The 12,574-nt window shown below is 37.5% G+C and overlaps 2 protein-coding genes across 4 annotated transcripts; both read right to left on the minus strand.

Moving 5' to 3' along the window:
* Positions 1-1,193: 1,193 nt before the first annotated feature.
* On the minus strand, positions 1,194-4,239 carry LOC103141988 (tripartite motif-containing protein 16-like). Of its 3 annotated transcripts, none has more exons than XM_016674222.1 (3): positions 4,026-4,239; positions 1,989-3,299; positions 1,194-1,707 (listed from the first exon to the last, which is right to left on the minus strand). In XM_016674222.1, the coding sequence occupies exons 2-3, from the start codon at positions 3,168-3,170 to the stop codon at positions 1,216-1,218; spliced, it is 1,674 nt and encodes a 557-aa protein (XP_016529708.1). In that variant the 5' UTR covers positions 3,171-3,299; positions 4,026-4,239; the 3' UTR covers positions 1,194-1,215. The 3 variants fall into 3 exon arrangements, with proteins under 3 accessions (XP_016529708.1, XP_016529710.1, XP_016529707.1); XM_016674224.1 differs by having other exon boundaries at positions 1,989-3,319; XM_016674221.1 differs by having other exon boundaries at positions 1,989-3,334.
* A 2,164-nt stretch (positions 4,240-6,403) lies between these two features.
* Positions 6,404-8,585, minus strand: LOC103141990 (tripartite motif-containing protein 16-like). Its single transcript, XM_007557831.2, has one exon. It carries the CDS (start codon positions 8,381-8,383, stop codon positions 6,731-6,733), a length of 1,653 nt encoding a protein of 550 aa, XP_007557893.1. The 5' UTR covers positions 8,384-8,585; the 3' UTR covers positions 6,404-6,730.
* Between the last annotated feature and the right edge of the window lie 3,989 nt (positions 8,586-12,574).

Here is a 12,574-nt window from a genome sequence, read left to right on the forward strand (position 1 = left end):
TTCTTATTTTTTGGCTATTGACTTTCCGCTCTGATGCAGACCCAAGTGGGTCAAACTGTTCCCCACTGTGTTCAGAACCAGCTCATATTAAGAAGAAAAGGTGAACTTGTCATCCAGTTTGATCTGGTCATTTTTGATTAAAGCTCAGCAGCTAAAAGTGAATTTAAAGTTAAAAAATAACTTTGGGACTTAAGCAAACTCTTCAAAACCAAAATAAACCTGTTAAACTTTAAAAATGTGTAAAAATCAATAATTCCATCTATTCATAAGCTGTTTAACAGCATATTAACAGAATTTAAAACATTTTGTTTTCAAGCAACTATTAAGTTAAGCGCATCCCCTTGTGTATTGAAAACTGATAATTTGAGAATAACTGAAGAGAAGTCACCTTGTTTCAAGATCAAACCAGTTGAGAATAAAAAAATTAACATAAAATTTAAGTGTTCAGGAGTAATAAAAATAACTTTGAACAAAATTACTCAGATTTGATGTTGAGTCTTACATTTTCCATTTCTAAATAATAATAATAATAAAAAAACCTAACCCAACATGAAATTCAAATGTTGTATTTCTTAAGTAAATGATACAAGTCATATTTTTGCCAATAGTGATTTTTCTTGCCTAAATCACCAACTCTCCTTTTAACAAAGGATGACCTAGCAGAAAAGAAAATCACTTTTAGCAAAAATGTTTTTATGAAAATAAATAACTGAAATAAAGCCAACTTAAAATGCAGAATTTGGAAGCTCTGCTATTTCTAGATTAACACTGGGACTAAAATAAACCAAAATCACCAAACACTAACCAGCCTGCAACATGCCACTCAGCTTGCTAGCTCTTGTTTCCACACAATTATTCACAACCAGAAATATTTCCTAAAAACTGTAGCAGTCCATCTGGTTAAAGTGAGCAGCAACGGGTGGGGGACGGCAGCAAAATACTACACCATAATCTTTTTGACTGGGAAAATTCCCTCCAGCTCTTTCTCTGGTATCTCATTAAAAGTATTTTAAACTTTAGGAACCTGAAGGGAATTTGTTGCTACCTTGAAACCAGTTGCTGATTGGTGTCTGATCCATAAAACCTCAAGAGACAGAAATTTCAAACCTTTGTGAGCAGATATTAAAAAAAAAAAAAATCTAAGGAAGTGCAACCCCCCGCCCCCCCAAAAAAACACAATTAACTTCATTTAATTAATTTCTTATACAGCTGTAATTATTTCAGTTTACAGATCTCGGCTGTGTCTCCGATGCTGAACCAGAGTTGTATTCCAGCGTAGAGCGGCTGAGTGAAGCTGGTCTGGACTCTGTGGATCAGAATCATGCTCTCTGAGACGTTGTAGAATGACAGAGTACCAGCTGGTTGGTCCAGGTAAACTCCGACCCTGGAGAACTCAGAACCAGGGATGGGAGTTCGGATGCTGTTGTACCAAAATTGATGATTGTTTGGGCAACAAAATAAAGACCAAGATGTATCATTTTGTCCAAACACACTGTCTGTTTTATAGACATCCTTGTATGCGACTGCCACATAACTTCCTCGTCCTCCTTGTCCTCCCCACTGCACCTCCCAGTAACATCGCCGAGACAAACTCTGTTTACTCAGGACCTGGAAAGTAACTGACAACCGCTCTGGGTGATCGGGATAGAACTGACTTTGATCCATTAGGGTCACCTTCCTGTTCCCCTCAGACAGCAGGAGGTTCATCTGAGCTGTGTTTGGATCCAAGGTGATTTCCTGTGAATATCGTAGGAAGTCATCTCTGGTCCTTGGTTCTGGTTCTGACAGAAGAACATCCACCTCAGGGACTTTCAGTAAGATGTTTGTCCATTTCTCCTTCAGGATGTCCTGCAGTTCATCTCTCAGCTTTGACACGGCTGCTGTCACATCTTCAAAGTACCTCAGAAGATGAACATTGATGCTGGATGAGTGTTTGGTCTCACTAACAGCAGACAGTGAGGGATATTTCTGCAGAAACTGGNGTTCATCTGAGCTGTGTTTGGATCCAAGGTGATTTCCTGTGAATATCGTAGGAAGTCATCTCTGGTCCTTGGTTCTGGTCCTGACAGAAGAACATCCACCTCAGGGACTGTCAGTGAGATGTTTGTCCATTTCTCCTTCAGGATGTCCTGCAGTTCATCTCTCAGCTTTGACACGGCTGCTGTCACATCTTCAAAGTACCTCAGAAGATGAACATTGATGCTGGATGAGTGTTTGGTCTCACTAACAGCAGACAGTGAGGGATATTTCTGCAGAAACTGGTTATAATCCTCTGTGCATGAGAGCTGCTCCAGCTCAGCGTCTTTCCTCTTCAGCACAGTGATCTCCTGCTCCAGCTTCTCCTGAAGATCTCTGACTCGATTCACCTCAGATTCCTGCTGGGATCTGATCTGCTGCTTCAACTCAGAGCTTCTTTTCTGGACCACACAGATCAACTCAGTAAAGATTTTCTCATTTTCCTTCACTGCTTTATCAGCTGAAACTTTAATGGCGTCCACTTCCTGCTGAAGCAGCTTCATGTCTCTCTCTCCATCTTGGATTGTCTGCTGGATTTCTCCTCTCTGCACCTCAAGATCTTTCTGCTTCTCCTTTCTCTCTGCTGCAGCTGAAACCACGTCGTGACCTTTATGTTCATCCACTGTGCAGATGTAACAGATGGTCTGCTGGTCGGTGCGGCAGAACATCTTCATCACCTCATCGTGATGGGAGCAGATGCTGTCATGGAGCTGCTTGGAGGGCTGCACCAGCTGGTGCTTCTTTAACTGAGCCACGTCGTAATGAGGCTGCAGGTGCTTCTCACAATAAGACACCAAACACATCAAACACGACTTTATAGCTTTTACTTTTCTCCCAGTACAAATATCACAGGCCACATCTTCAGGTCCAGCATAACTCTGTTCAGTAAAAGAAGCTCCGAGTCCAGTTAGCTTCAGCTGCTCAGTTAATCCTGCCAACATGATGTTTTTCACCAGGGAAGGCCTTGGTGTGAAAGTCTGCCTGCACTGAGGACAGCTGTAGTCGCCTTTCTTGTTCTTTTCATCCCAGAAGTTTTTGATACACTTTAGGCAGTAGCTGTGTCCACAGGGAATCATCACCGGATCCTTCAGTAGATCCAGACAAACAGAACAGGAGAAACTCTCTCTGTCCAGCTGGACTGCTTTCTGCGCCATTTCTTCTCTCAGAGACGGTTTAAGTTTCAGTTTCAGAGAAATGAGACCACCCAGATCTCTGCTCTACACGTGATGAGTTTGTGCAATGCAGGTGCATCAGCACTGGATTCGCTGACAAACTGTCTCTGGCTGCGAGGGAAGAAAGAAATCTGTTGACAGAGTGACTGTTTGAGAGGAGGAACATGATTGAGGAGAAATCAGTGCAGTTTGACAGAGAAACAGCGTTTAACCCTTTTTACAACAAAACTTTAGTATCTAATTGATGTTGTCCTAGTCTCTTATGTCAAATCAATCACTTGCTGAATATATGAGTCACAGTTTAGTGACATTTGGATTTCTCTTTATATTTATTTAAACTTTTTTTTTTAAATTACAAAAAAAAAACAGATGTCTAAATGCTTTAATCATATATATGAGCAAACATTAAAATTACCAATTTGATCATTACAGTTGTTTGTACAGTCTATTATACACAAAGTAACATGTTAACCAGCATGGATAGACAATCATGAACATACATTACATTACTAACATAAATAAATCTTCAATTTTATGTATATAATGGACCTGTGTTTGAATACATCTATGATACAATATACTTTGTAACTGTCCTCTAATCCAATATCACGGGGAAAATAACGTAAAACAACCTAACTTCTTCAACTGAGATGCTAACGGTTGTTAGCTTTTGGACCCAGGGAAATTAACGGTCGCACTAACGGTAGTTAGCATTTAGGCCAGCGGCAGTAAACATTCACTAATAATATACAGAAATATCTCAAAATAGAATTCATGTCAACAAAACACGGTCCTGAAATTAGAAACGTTAGAAAAACTAAATAAAAAAAACCCCACCTGTGAAAACAGAAAACATATTTGTTAGTAGCGGCTGCATTGCGCTGCTGACTCATCACTCTTACGTGCTACGTTACGCGCTTTAAATCAGCTTCTTCTGCATTAGGCTTTGAAGTCAGTTTCTCTCTCATGCGCCACTCCTGCCATCTTTTGGTATAAATTGGTATTACACCACAAATAACTCAAATCACTCTGGTGAATTTCAGCCAGCACCACATTCAATCAAAAAAAAAATTAAAAAAAATTTAAAAAAATCATGTCAAACAAAAAAGGTAGTATTCAATCATAAAAAAAATCATGTCAAACAAAAAAAATCTTAAAAACTTTTTAATCATAAAAATAATTTTTTACGAAACAAAACATTTTTTAAAGATTTTTTTTGATTGAATAATTGTGAAACAAATCTAACTCCATATAAACCAGAGGTTCCCAAACTGTGGGGCAAACCATTGCAGGGGAGGCGCGGGAAGCCGTCTGGATGAAATAAAACAAACAAACCATGAACGCTGTATGCGCTGGGTTTTTACCTTAGAATAGCCAACTCTCTGTTATTCCTCTGTCAATCAGTAGGGGCTTCCGCACTTCCCATATCTGTGCAAGTACATGTCCTCTGTCACTTTTATCAGCAGTTAAAACTGTTTAATCCGTTGTTAATATGTTGTTACCTCTTTTTCCGGGCTGCCTTTAAACGCAACATGAGCGCTACGACACTCGCGCTGGGTTTACACCTGTGCAGCAGAAGGACACCTGCTGCTGCTGTGCAGAGCTACGCAGGTGTGTTAGAATCATGGCAGCAAACCAGCAAAACGCAAAGAACTTTTCAAAGTTTTTCCCCCAAACTAACAGACTGTTGAGTAAAGCTGTTGGATGCAGGTAATGTTAGCTAAAAGATGACTAGCTAACATTACCTGCATCCAACAGCTTAAGGTGATATCAATACATCACCTTAAGCTTAACAAGTAGCCTGTAGGATGGTGGTGTGGTTGTCTATGTTCAGCTACGATTCATTTTGCCCCCAAAAAAGTCGATTCCCCCGTTCTTACAGACAGCAAACTCCAGAGCCTGCAGCTTGGAAGGAGAACATGATTGGATTGTTTGAGCTGTGATATTCTGTTGGTGAATTTAAAACAAACATTAAGTCAGGATTTAAGTCACATCTGATTTAAGTCAGATCCTGGTGATGGAGAAAGACACTAACGTATTTGATCCAGACAAACTAAACCAAGCTGACACCGGCTAATTTTTAACAATAAAATATATTACATATTTTTTAACTCTTATTCTACATGTTTTTGCAACTTTAATACACATAAATCTGCATTTAATAAATTTAATAACCTCAATAAAATACAGCAGGTGTTTCAGAGAAAGAGTTATCCAAATCCTGATCTTGTGCTGAAAATAAACTAAATCTTTGTATATTTTTCCCCCAAATGAGTCTGAAATGATTTGCAAATAGGGTCACTTTCTATTAGCGAGACAAACATGAAAAACTCCTTTTAAAGGTTTGGTCTCAGCATTGATCTGCACATTCTTTTTCTACCTAAAAAAAGATTGTTTAGATTTGTCTTATTAAAATATTGCATATTTTCTTTATTGGTGAGCAAGTAAAATAAATTAATATTTTCTTTAGCGTTAGCTCTTAAAAAAAAGGCCATATTTTTGCCTATTGACTTTCTGCTCTGATGCAGACCCAAGTGGGTCAAACTGTTCCCCACTGTGTTCAGGACTTCAGAACCAGCTCACATTAAGAAGAAAAGGTGAACTTGTCATGCAGGTTGGTCTGGTAATTTTGATTAAAACTCAGCAGCTAAAAGTGAATTTAAAGTTAAAAAAATAATTTTGGGACTTAAGCAAACTCTTCAAAACCAAAACAAACCTGTTAAACTTTAAAAATGTGTAAAAATTAATAATTCCATCTATCTATAAGCTGTTAGTACATTAACAGAATTTAAAACGTTTTGTTTTCAGGCCACCATTAAGATAAGAGCGCCCTCTTGTGTATTGAACACTGATAATTTGAGATTAACTGAAGAGAAGTCACCTTGTTTCAAGATATCAGTTGAGAATAAAAAAAAACTTAAAACATGTGTTCAGGAGAAATAAAGAGAACTCTGAACAAAGTTGCTCAGATTTGATGCCGAGTCTTAAAATTTCTATTTCTAAATAAAAAAACCTAACCCAACATGAAATTCAAATGTTGTATTCCTTAAATAAATGGTACAAGTCATTTTTTGCCAAACGTGATTTTTGTTTTTCCTAAATCACCAACTGTCCTTTTAAGAAAAAGATGACAGTGTAGGGGGGTGGGTAATCACTTTCCACAAAAAAATGTATATTTTATGTAAATGTATTTAAAAAAAACATAAAATAAAGAATTTGCTTGAAAACCAGTTTAATAAGTACCAAAACCACTTTTCTTAATAAATATGTTTAGTGCCATTTTCAAACTAATCCAGTTTCACCTTTGACAAAACGAACCTAAAAGGGTTATCCACAATTCTTTAGTCACACTGAACCTGTTCTTTTATCTAAAAATCACAAAACCATCCATAAAGTCAGACATAACAAAAAAAAACTACAAAGTAAAACAAAGTCAACATAAATGCACAAAGATTAAAGGAGAGCTAATCAGAAAATAAACAAAGCTTCAACTAAAAGAGAAATTACTTGTAGGAAAAATACATCCTGATTTCAACTTGGACTCATTTCAGTTTACAGATCTCAGCTGTATCTCCAATGTGGAACCAGAGCTGGACTCCGGCATAGAGCGGCTGAGTGAAGCTGGTCTGGACCCGGTGGAGCAGCCTCATGTCCTCTGAGACGCTGTAGAACGACACAGTACCAGAGCTCTCATCCAGGTAAACTCCCACTCTGGAGAAATCTTCTCCAGCGATGGGGGTTTTAATTTTGTTGTGCAAATACTGATTTTTGTCTTTTTGGCAAAACAAAGCCCAGGACTCTTCGTTACAGCCAAACGAAGTCTTTGTTTTCTTTACATCCTTGCAGGCGACTGCGACGTAGCCCCCCAGTCCAGCCCACTGCACCTCCCAGTAGCAGCGCCCAGTCAGGATCTGCTTACTCAGCACCTGGAAGAAAGCGGAGAACCTCTTTGGATGATGGTTCCGGATCTGATCTTTACGCATCAGGGTCGCCTTCCTGTTCCCCTCGGATAGCAGCAGCTGTTTGTGAGCGGTTTCTGGGTCCAAGGTGATTTCTTGAGAGTATTTCAGAAATTCATTTCTCGTTTTAGGTTCTGGATCCAGGAGGAAAGCATCCACTTCAGCGACTGTCAGTGAGATGTTTGTCCAACTGTCTCGTAAAATGTCCTTAAGTTTGTCTTTGAGATCTGAAACAGCTGTCGTCACGTCTACATAGCAGCCCCACGGACACACAGAGTCTGTAGTCTCACTAACAGCAGACAGTGAGGGGTATTTCTGCAGAAACTGGTTGTAATCCTGTGTGTGTGAGAGCTGCTCCAGCTCAGCGTCTTTTCTCTTCAGCACAGTGATCATCTGCTCCACCGTCTCCTGAAGATCTCTGACTCGATTCACCTCAGATTCCTGCTGGGATCTGATCTGCTGCTTCACCTCACAGCTTCTTCTCTCAATGACACACATCACCTCAGAGAAGATAATGTCGTTGTTCTCCACTGCTTTATTAGCACAGTCGTTAATGGCATCCACTTCCTGCTGAAGCAGCTTCATGTCTCTCTCTCCATCCTGGATTGTCTGCTGGATTTCTCCTCTCTTCACCTCCAGATCTTTCTGCTTCTCCTTTCTCTCTGCTGCAGCTGAAACCACGTCGTGACCTTTATGTTCATCCACCATGCAGACGTAACAGATGGTCTGCTGGTCAGTGCAGCAGAACATCTTCATCACCTCATCGTGATGGGAGCAGATGCTGTCATGGAGCTGCTTGGAGGGCTGCACCAGCTGGTGCTTCTTTAACTGAGCCAAGTCGTAATGAGGCTGCAGGTGCTTCTCACAATAAGACACCAAACACATCAAACACGACTTTGTAGCTTTTAATTTCCTTCCTGTGCACATATCACAGGCCACATCTTCAGGTCCAGCATGAGTATCATAAGTAGGAGAAGCTCCGAGTCCAGTTAGCTTCAGCTGCTCGGCTAACGCGGCTAGCATGGTGGTTTTCACCAAGACAGGCCTCGGTGTGAAGGTCTGTCTGCACTGAGGACAGCTGTAGTCGCCTTTATGGTCCTCCTCATCCCAGTGCTCTTCAATACACTTTATGCAGTAGCTGTGCCCGCAGGGAATGGTCACCGGATCCTTCAGCAGATCCAGACAGACTGAACAGGAGAAACTCTCTCGGTCCAGATGAACTCCGTTCTGCGCCATCGTTGCTCTCGGTGACCGTTAAAGTTTCGCTTTCTGACAAGTGAAACTAGTCTGAGCTCCAACGAGTCTTTCTCGAAACAACTATTAAAAAAGCTGCACAGGACCGTCTGCTCGCTGAAAGGGCTTTAACTCCCCTCAGAGATCACGTCGTCGGACTGTTACCTTGGTGCTCACTCTCGCTTTCCGCTTCGCGTTCAAATAAGGAGTGCGTCATCAGCGTCATTCGACGCACTTTCCGGTCACAGAACGTCAGTCGAGCCGTTTCGCACGTAACCAACACCGCCATCTTGAAAGGGTCAATTTCTTAGAGAAACGACAAAAAATATGGTAGCTTTAAGAACTTTCCACACTATCCGTTGTATTTTTCGTAGTGTCGAGGTACAGACTAGAAGGTACAGGGTCTTTAACTTAAAAACGCACATAACAATATCTTCACAGAGGAGAATAAAAAAAAACACATCAAAAACAACATTAAACACTGTATTCCTGTGAAAATTGTACAAATAAAATTCTACATAAAGTTAGTAGTAGCTGCAAACCTGAATATGTAGACCTGTTGTCATTGTATCAACCCTCCAGATCATTCAGGTATGCTAGTACAACTCTACTCTTCCCCCAGACATGGAGAAACAGCTTTTAGTTTTTATGCTCATCTAATCTGGAACAAACTTCCGGAAAATTGCAAAACTGTTGAGACACTTAGCTTTTATAAATAAAGTCTGAAATCTAATTTATTTAGAATTGCCTTTAAGTAATAACACTTGGAAATTAAATACATTTTTGTGTGGATTCCATTACTTTGCTTTGTTTTTGTACTGTACCGTTTGTGGGGAAATACTGGCAGCTGGAAGAGGCAAAAAGTAATGTATATTTTATGCAGTGTATGCAAAGATAAGATTAAATGAAATCACACTTGAGACATAAACATTATTTTTCTCAATGTTTCATGACAAAGCTCAAATAGCAAAAACAAACTGACGTCTTATTTAAGTAGGCTGTTTTACTCTTTATAGAAGAATAAATGGTCTAAATGATAAAGATATATGAGAGTGATCACTGATAAAGAGGTAACTTTATCCAGAACTTTTCTCATGTATTTTTATTACAACAAAGATTTTATAACAGACAATTCAAACCACTTATTTGGGTAAAGGCTATCGAAGTGTAAGGAATTATCAGGGTAACATTAGACAGAGAGATAGAAGGGTCCCATATTAATAACCTTGAAAAACTGTTTCTTACACGAACTGGCTTTATTGTGTAACAGTCTGAAAATCAAGACCAATTAACCACAACCGCCATTAAATCTGCAGTTAGTTTTTACTGTTGGTTTGAAAAGCGAGGTAAAATACTTTCAATCCACTTTTATTTTACATTATACCAATTGGCCACAGTTAAATCTATCTTTATAATATGTCTTTATTTGTCTAAATTCAGTAAGACTTTTAAGATCTTCTTGTCAGGTGTAAATAGAGAAGTAAGTCCAGTTCTGATCACTGATTTACCATTGCTCATCGTAAACACGACTGTTAATTTTACAAGGTGAAAAAAAAAATACATGAAACACCGTATAAAAGACAAATTATTTGTTTTCCAGCTGATGGAGAGAGCTAATGTTTCGTTCATAGAAATCTTCATTATATTGCTTTGTGATGTCAAGTTTTTCTAAATAACCTCAGCTAAAGAACGTTAAATATTTGCTTGTCTAGAAATAGTAGTCATAAATTCACATGATTTAAATTTATTGTTGTTGTAAAAACACACAATGGTGAATTTGGCAACAAAAGGTCAGAAAAAAATATTGGAAAAACTCTTAGTGTGACCATAAATACATATAGGTATACAAGTATTACTTGTGCAGTTAAGAAAAAAAAAACTGATTTAAAAATTGTAGAATAATAAATATACAAATAATAATAAAATGTGAAATATATATAACTTAGCATTTTAAGACAGTCTTAGTGTGAAGACTGTTGATGCTTTGAAAATTAGTTTGAATTCTCAGGCAAAAGTGGATTAGCTTAAGATTGTATATATTTTATCTTTTAGGCAAACTGGTAACGTACTACGGAGCTCCGTACGTAACACAACTCTGAAATGATATCAGAGAAAAACGTTTTTTATTGACACGCTGAAACGTTAATGGAAAGAATTTCGCAGGCACATAATGGCTATTTATCATGGAGTATAATTAAAACATTTATGACAGTTTAAGAACAATTGTTCTTTTTTTTTCTTCAAACAAACCAGATACCACAGTCCAGTACATTGTTTATGGCATGTACACAAGCAGCCAAGCTTTCTTATGCATCATGAAACGAAGATGCCGTGCAGAGAAAACACAAGTCCATGACTCTTAAAGGAGAGTTGGGACAGACTATGTAGTGATGCATTTCAAAATAAAAATACATTATGCGATACATGTCAGTGTCAGTTCATTTAATGCACAAAAAGCAATATACTGTTATTCTGGCTTTTACATTAACTGGCATAACAACCCTTACAGATTTTATTATAATGGCTAAATTTACACACATTCTACGTACCGGCTTTTGACATGAATTTGTACCGTCCAAAATTAATCTCAGAACCAGGAGATATTTCAAAGATATCCGTCCAAATGAAGGACATTCATGGAGCCATACCACATCATTATTTAGCAGAAGAAATAAAAATATTTAACATCAATCTTAAAGTAAAAAAAACAAAACCTTAAAATCTTACCTACTGCTTGATTTTATGCAGCATACAAATCAAAAATTAGTGTCAGTCCCTTTATAAATGAACCACAGAAATTATTCCTATCCATCTATGACATCAAGAGTCAATATGACAAACTGCAAATGTGTTTTTTCATGTACAGTGAGAGGTATGAAGAAGTATTTACTGACAAATGTAGTTTGTTTTTACTATTTTGAACACACAAACATGTTCCAGAAAAAAAAATTAATATCAGACAAACCGATAAGAAACAGCTTTTTATGTAAAGTTGTTGCTAAATTCATTTTTAAAACAAAAAGCTGGACAGACCCTCAAAAATGTGAAAAATGAAACATGGAGAAAATATTTGCTTCCTAAATCTATAACTATATATAACTATATCAGAGTGTGAAATCACATTTTCACATTGAGACAGGTTTGTATATATCCTGTTTTTATTCATTACATAAAAGCTTAATTTTGTCTCAACCATTACCTTCAATTAAAAAAATGTCTTATGATCTGAAACATTTAAGTGTGCCCAAAACGAAAAACAAAACAAAAACCCATAAGGAGTCAAATATTTATCCACAGCAGTGTTTTTGGCTCTAAGCACAGACAGTAACGACAGTTCATATAACTGTTTATGTCAATATGAAACTTAGATAAATTAATAAGATTTCTGTGATGGTGGCGATGAAACACTATGAACAATTTAAATCTGAATGAGTTGCTCTGTGTATTTAACATCAAGTTAAAGCCTAAAATCACATGGTAAACGTTTACTGTTTGGGTTCTTTCCCTGTTTCATGTTGAATTTGGTGGATTATTTCAGATAACATTTTAAAATAAAAAAAATCTCTTGTATTTTATGTTGCGATTTTGGTCCACACCGTTTGTAGCATTAGGTTTGCTCTAGCTAATCTCATAGAAATATTTTGATTATGGATTATACAATTAGGAATAAAAATGACTTCAAAATTCTAAATTTACCCTCAAACAATCTGCAAAAAGGTTTTTTATAAAACTAGCCTAAATATCTGTTAGCTTTCCATGCAATGTTAGTAAACTGAATCCTCATGCTTTTAGTCAAAATGCAGCAAGTCATAAAATTCATTCATTTCAGGTTGGAAATGTCCCAGATAGGCTTCTGTAGTGAAACAGCATTTTTGTAGTTAAAAAAAGTTTTGTATCTTCTCTATTATATTTAAATTTAATTCATGTTAAACCTCTAGATTGTTTACTTCACACAATTTTGTCCAAAACATACATATTCGCTCTCATTGCTCGCGCCTTTTACATATGTGGAGAAAACTGTTGTTTTCCCGTCTGTTAATGACCGAAAAACCCACAATAGTCACTGAAATAAGGTGAAATGGGCAGAACTGATAATAAATAAAATTTACTGAAAATTAGCCAATGGGAATCCTACATTTGAATTTGAATTGTGGTTTAACAGAGTCTTAAAAATAAATTAATAGAAAAAACTAA

This window comes from Poecilia formosa, unplaced genomic scaffold, assembly GCF_000485575.1.
Source record: "Poecilia formosa unplaced genomic scaffold, Poecilia_formosa-5.1.2 Scaffold92, whole genome shotgun sequence".
Classification (NCBI taxonomy): domain Eukaryota; kingdom Metazoa; phylum Chordata; class Actinopteri; order Cyprinodontiformes; family Poeciliidae; genus Poecilia; species Poecilia formosa.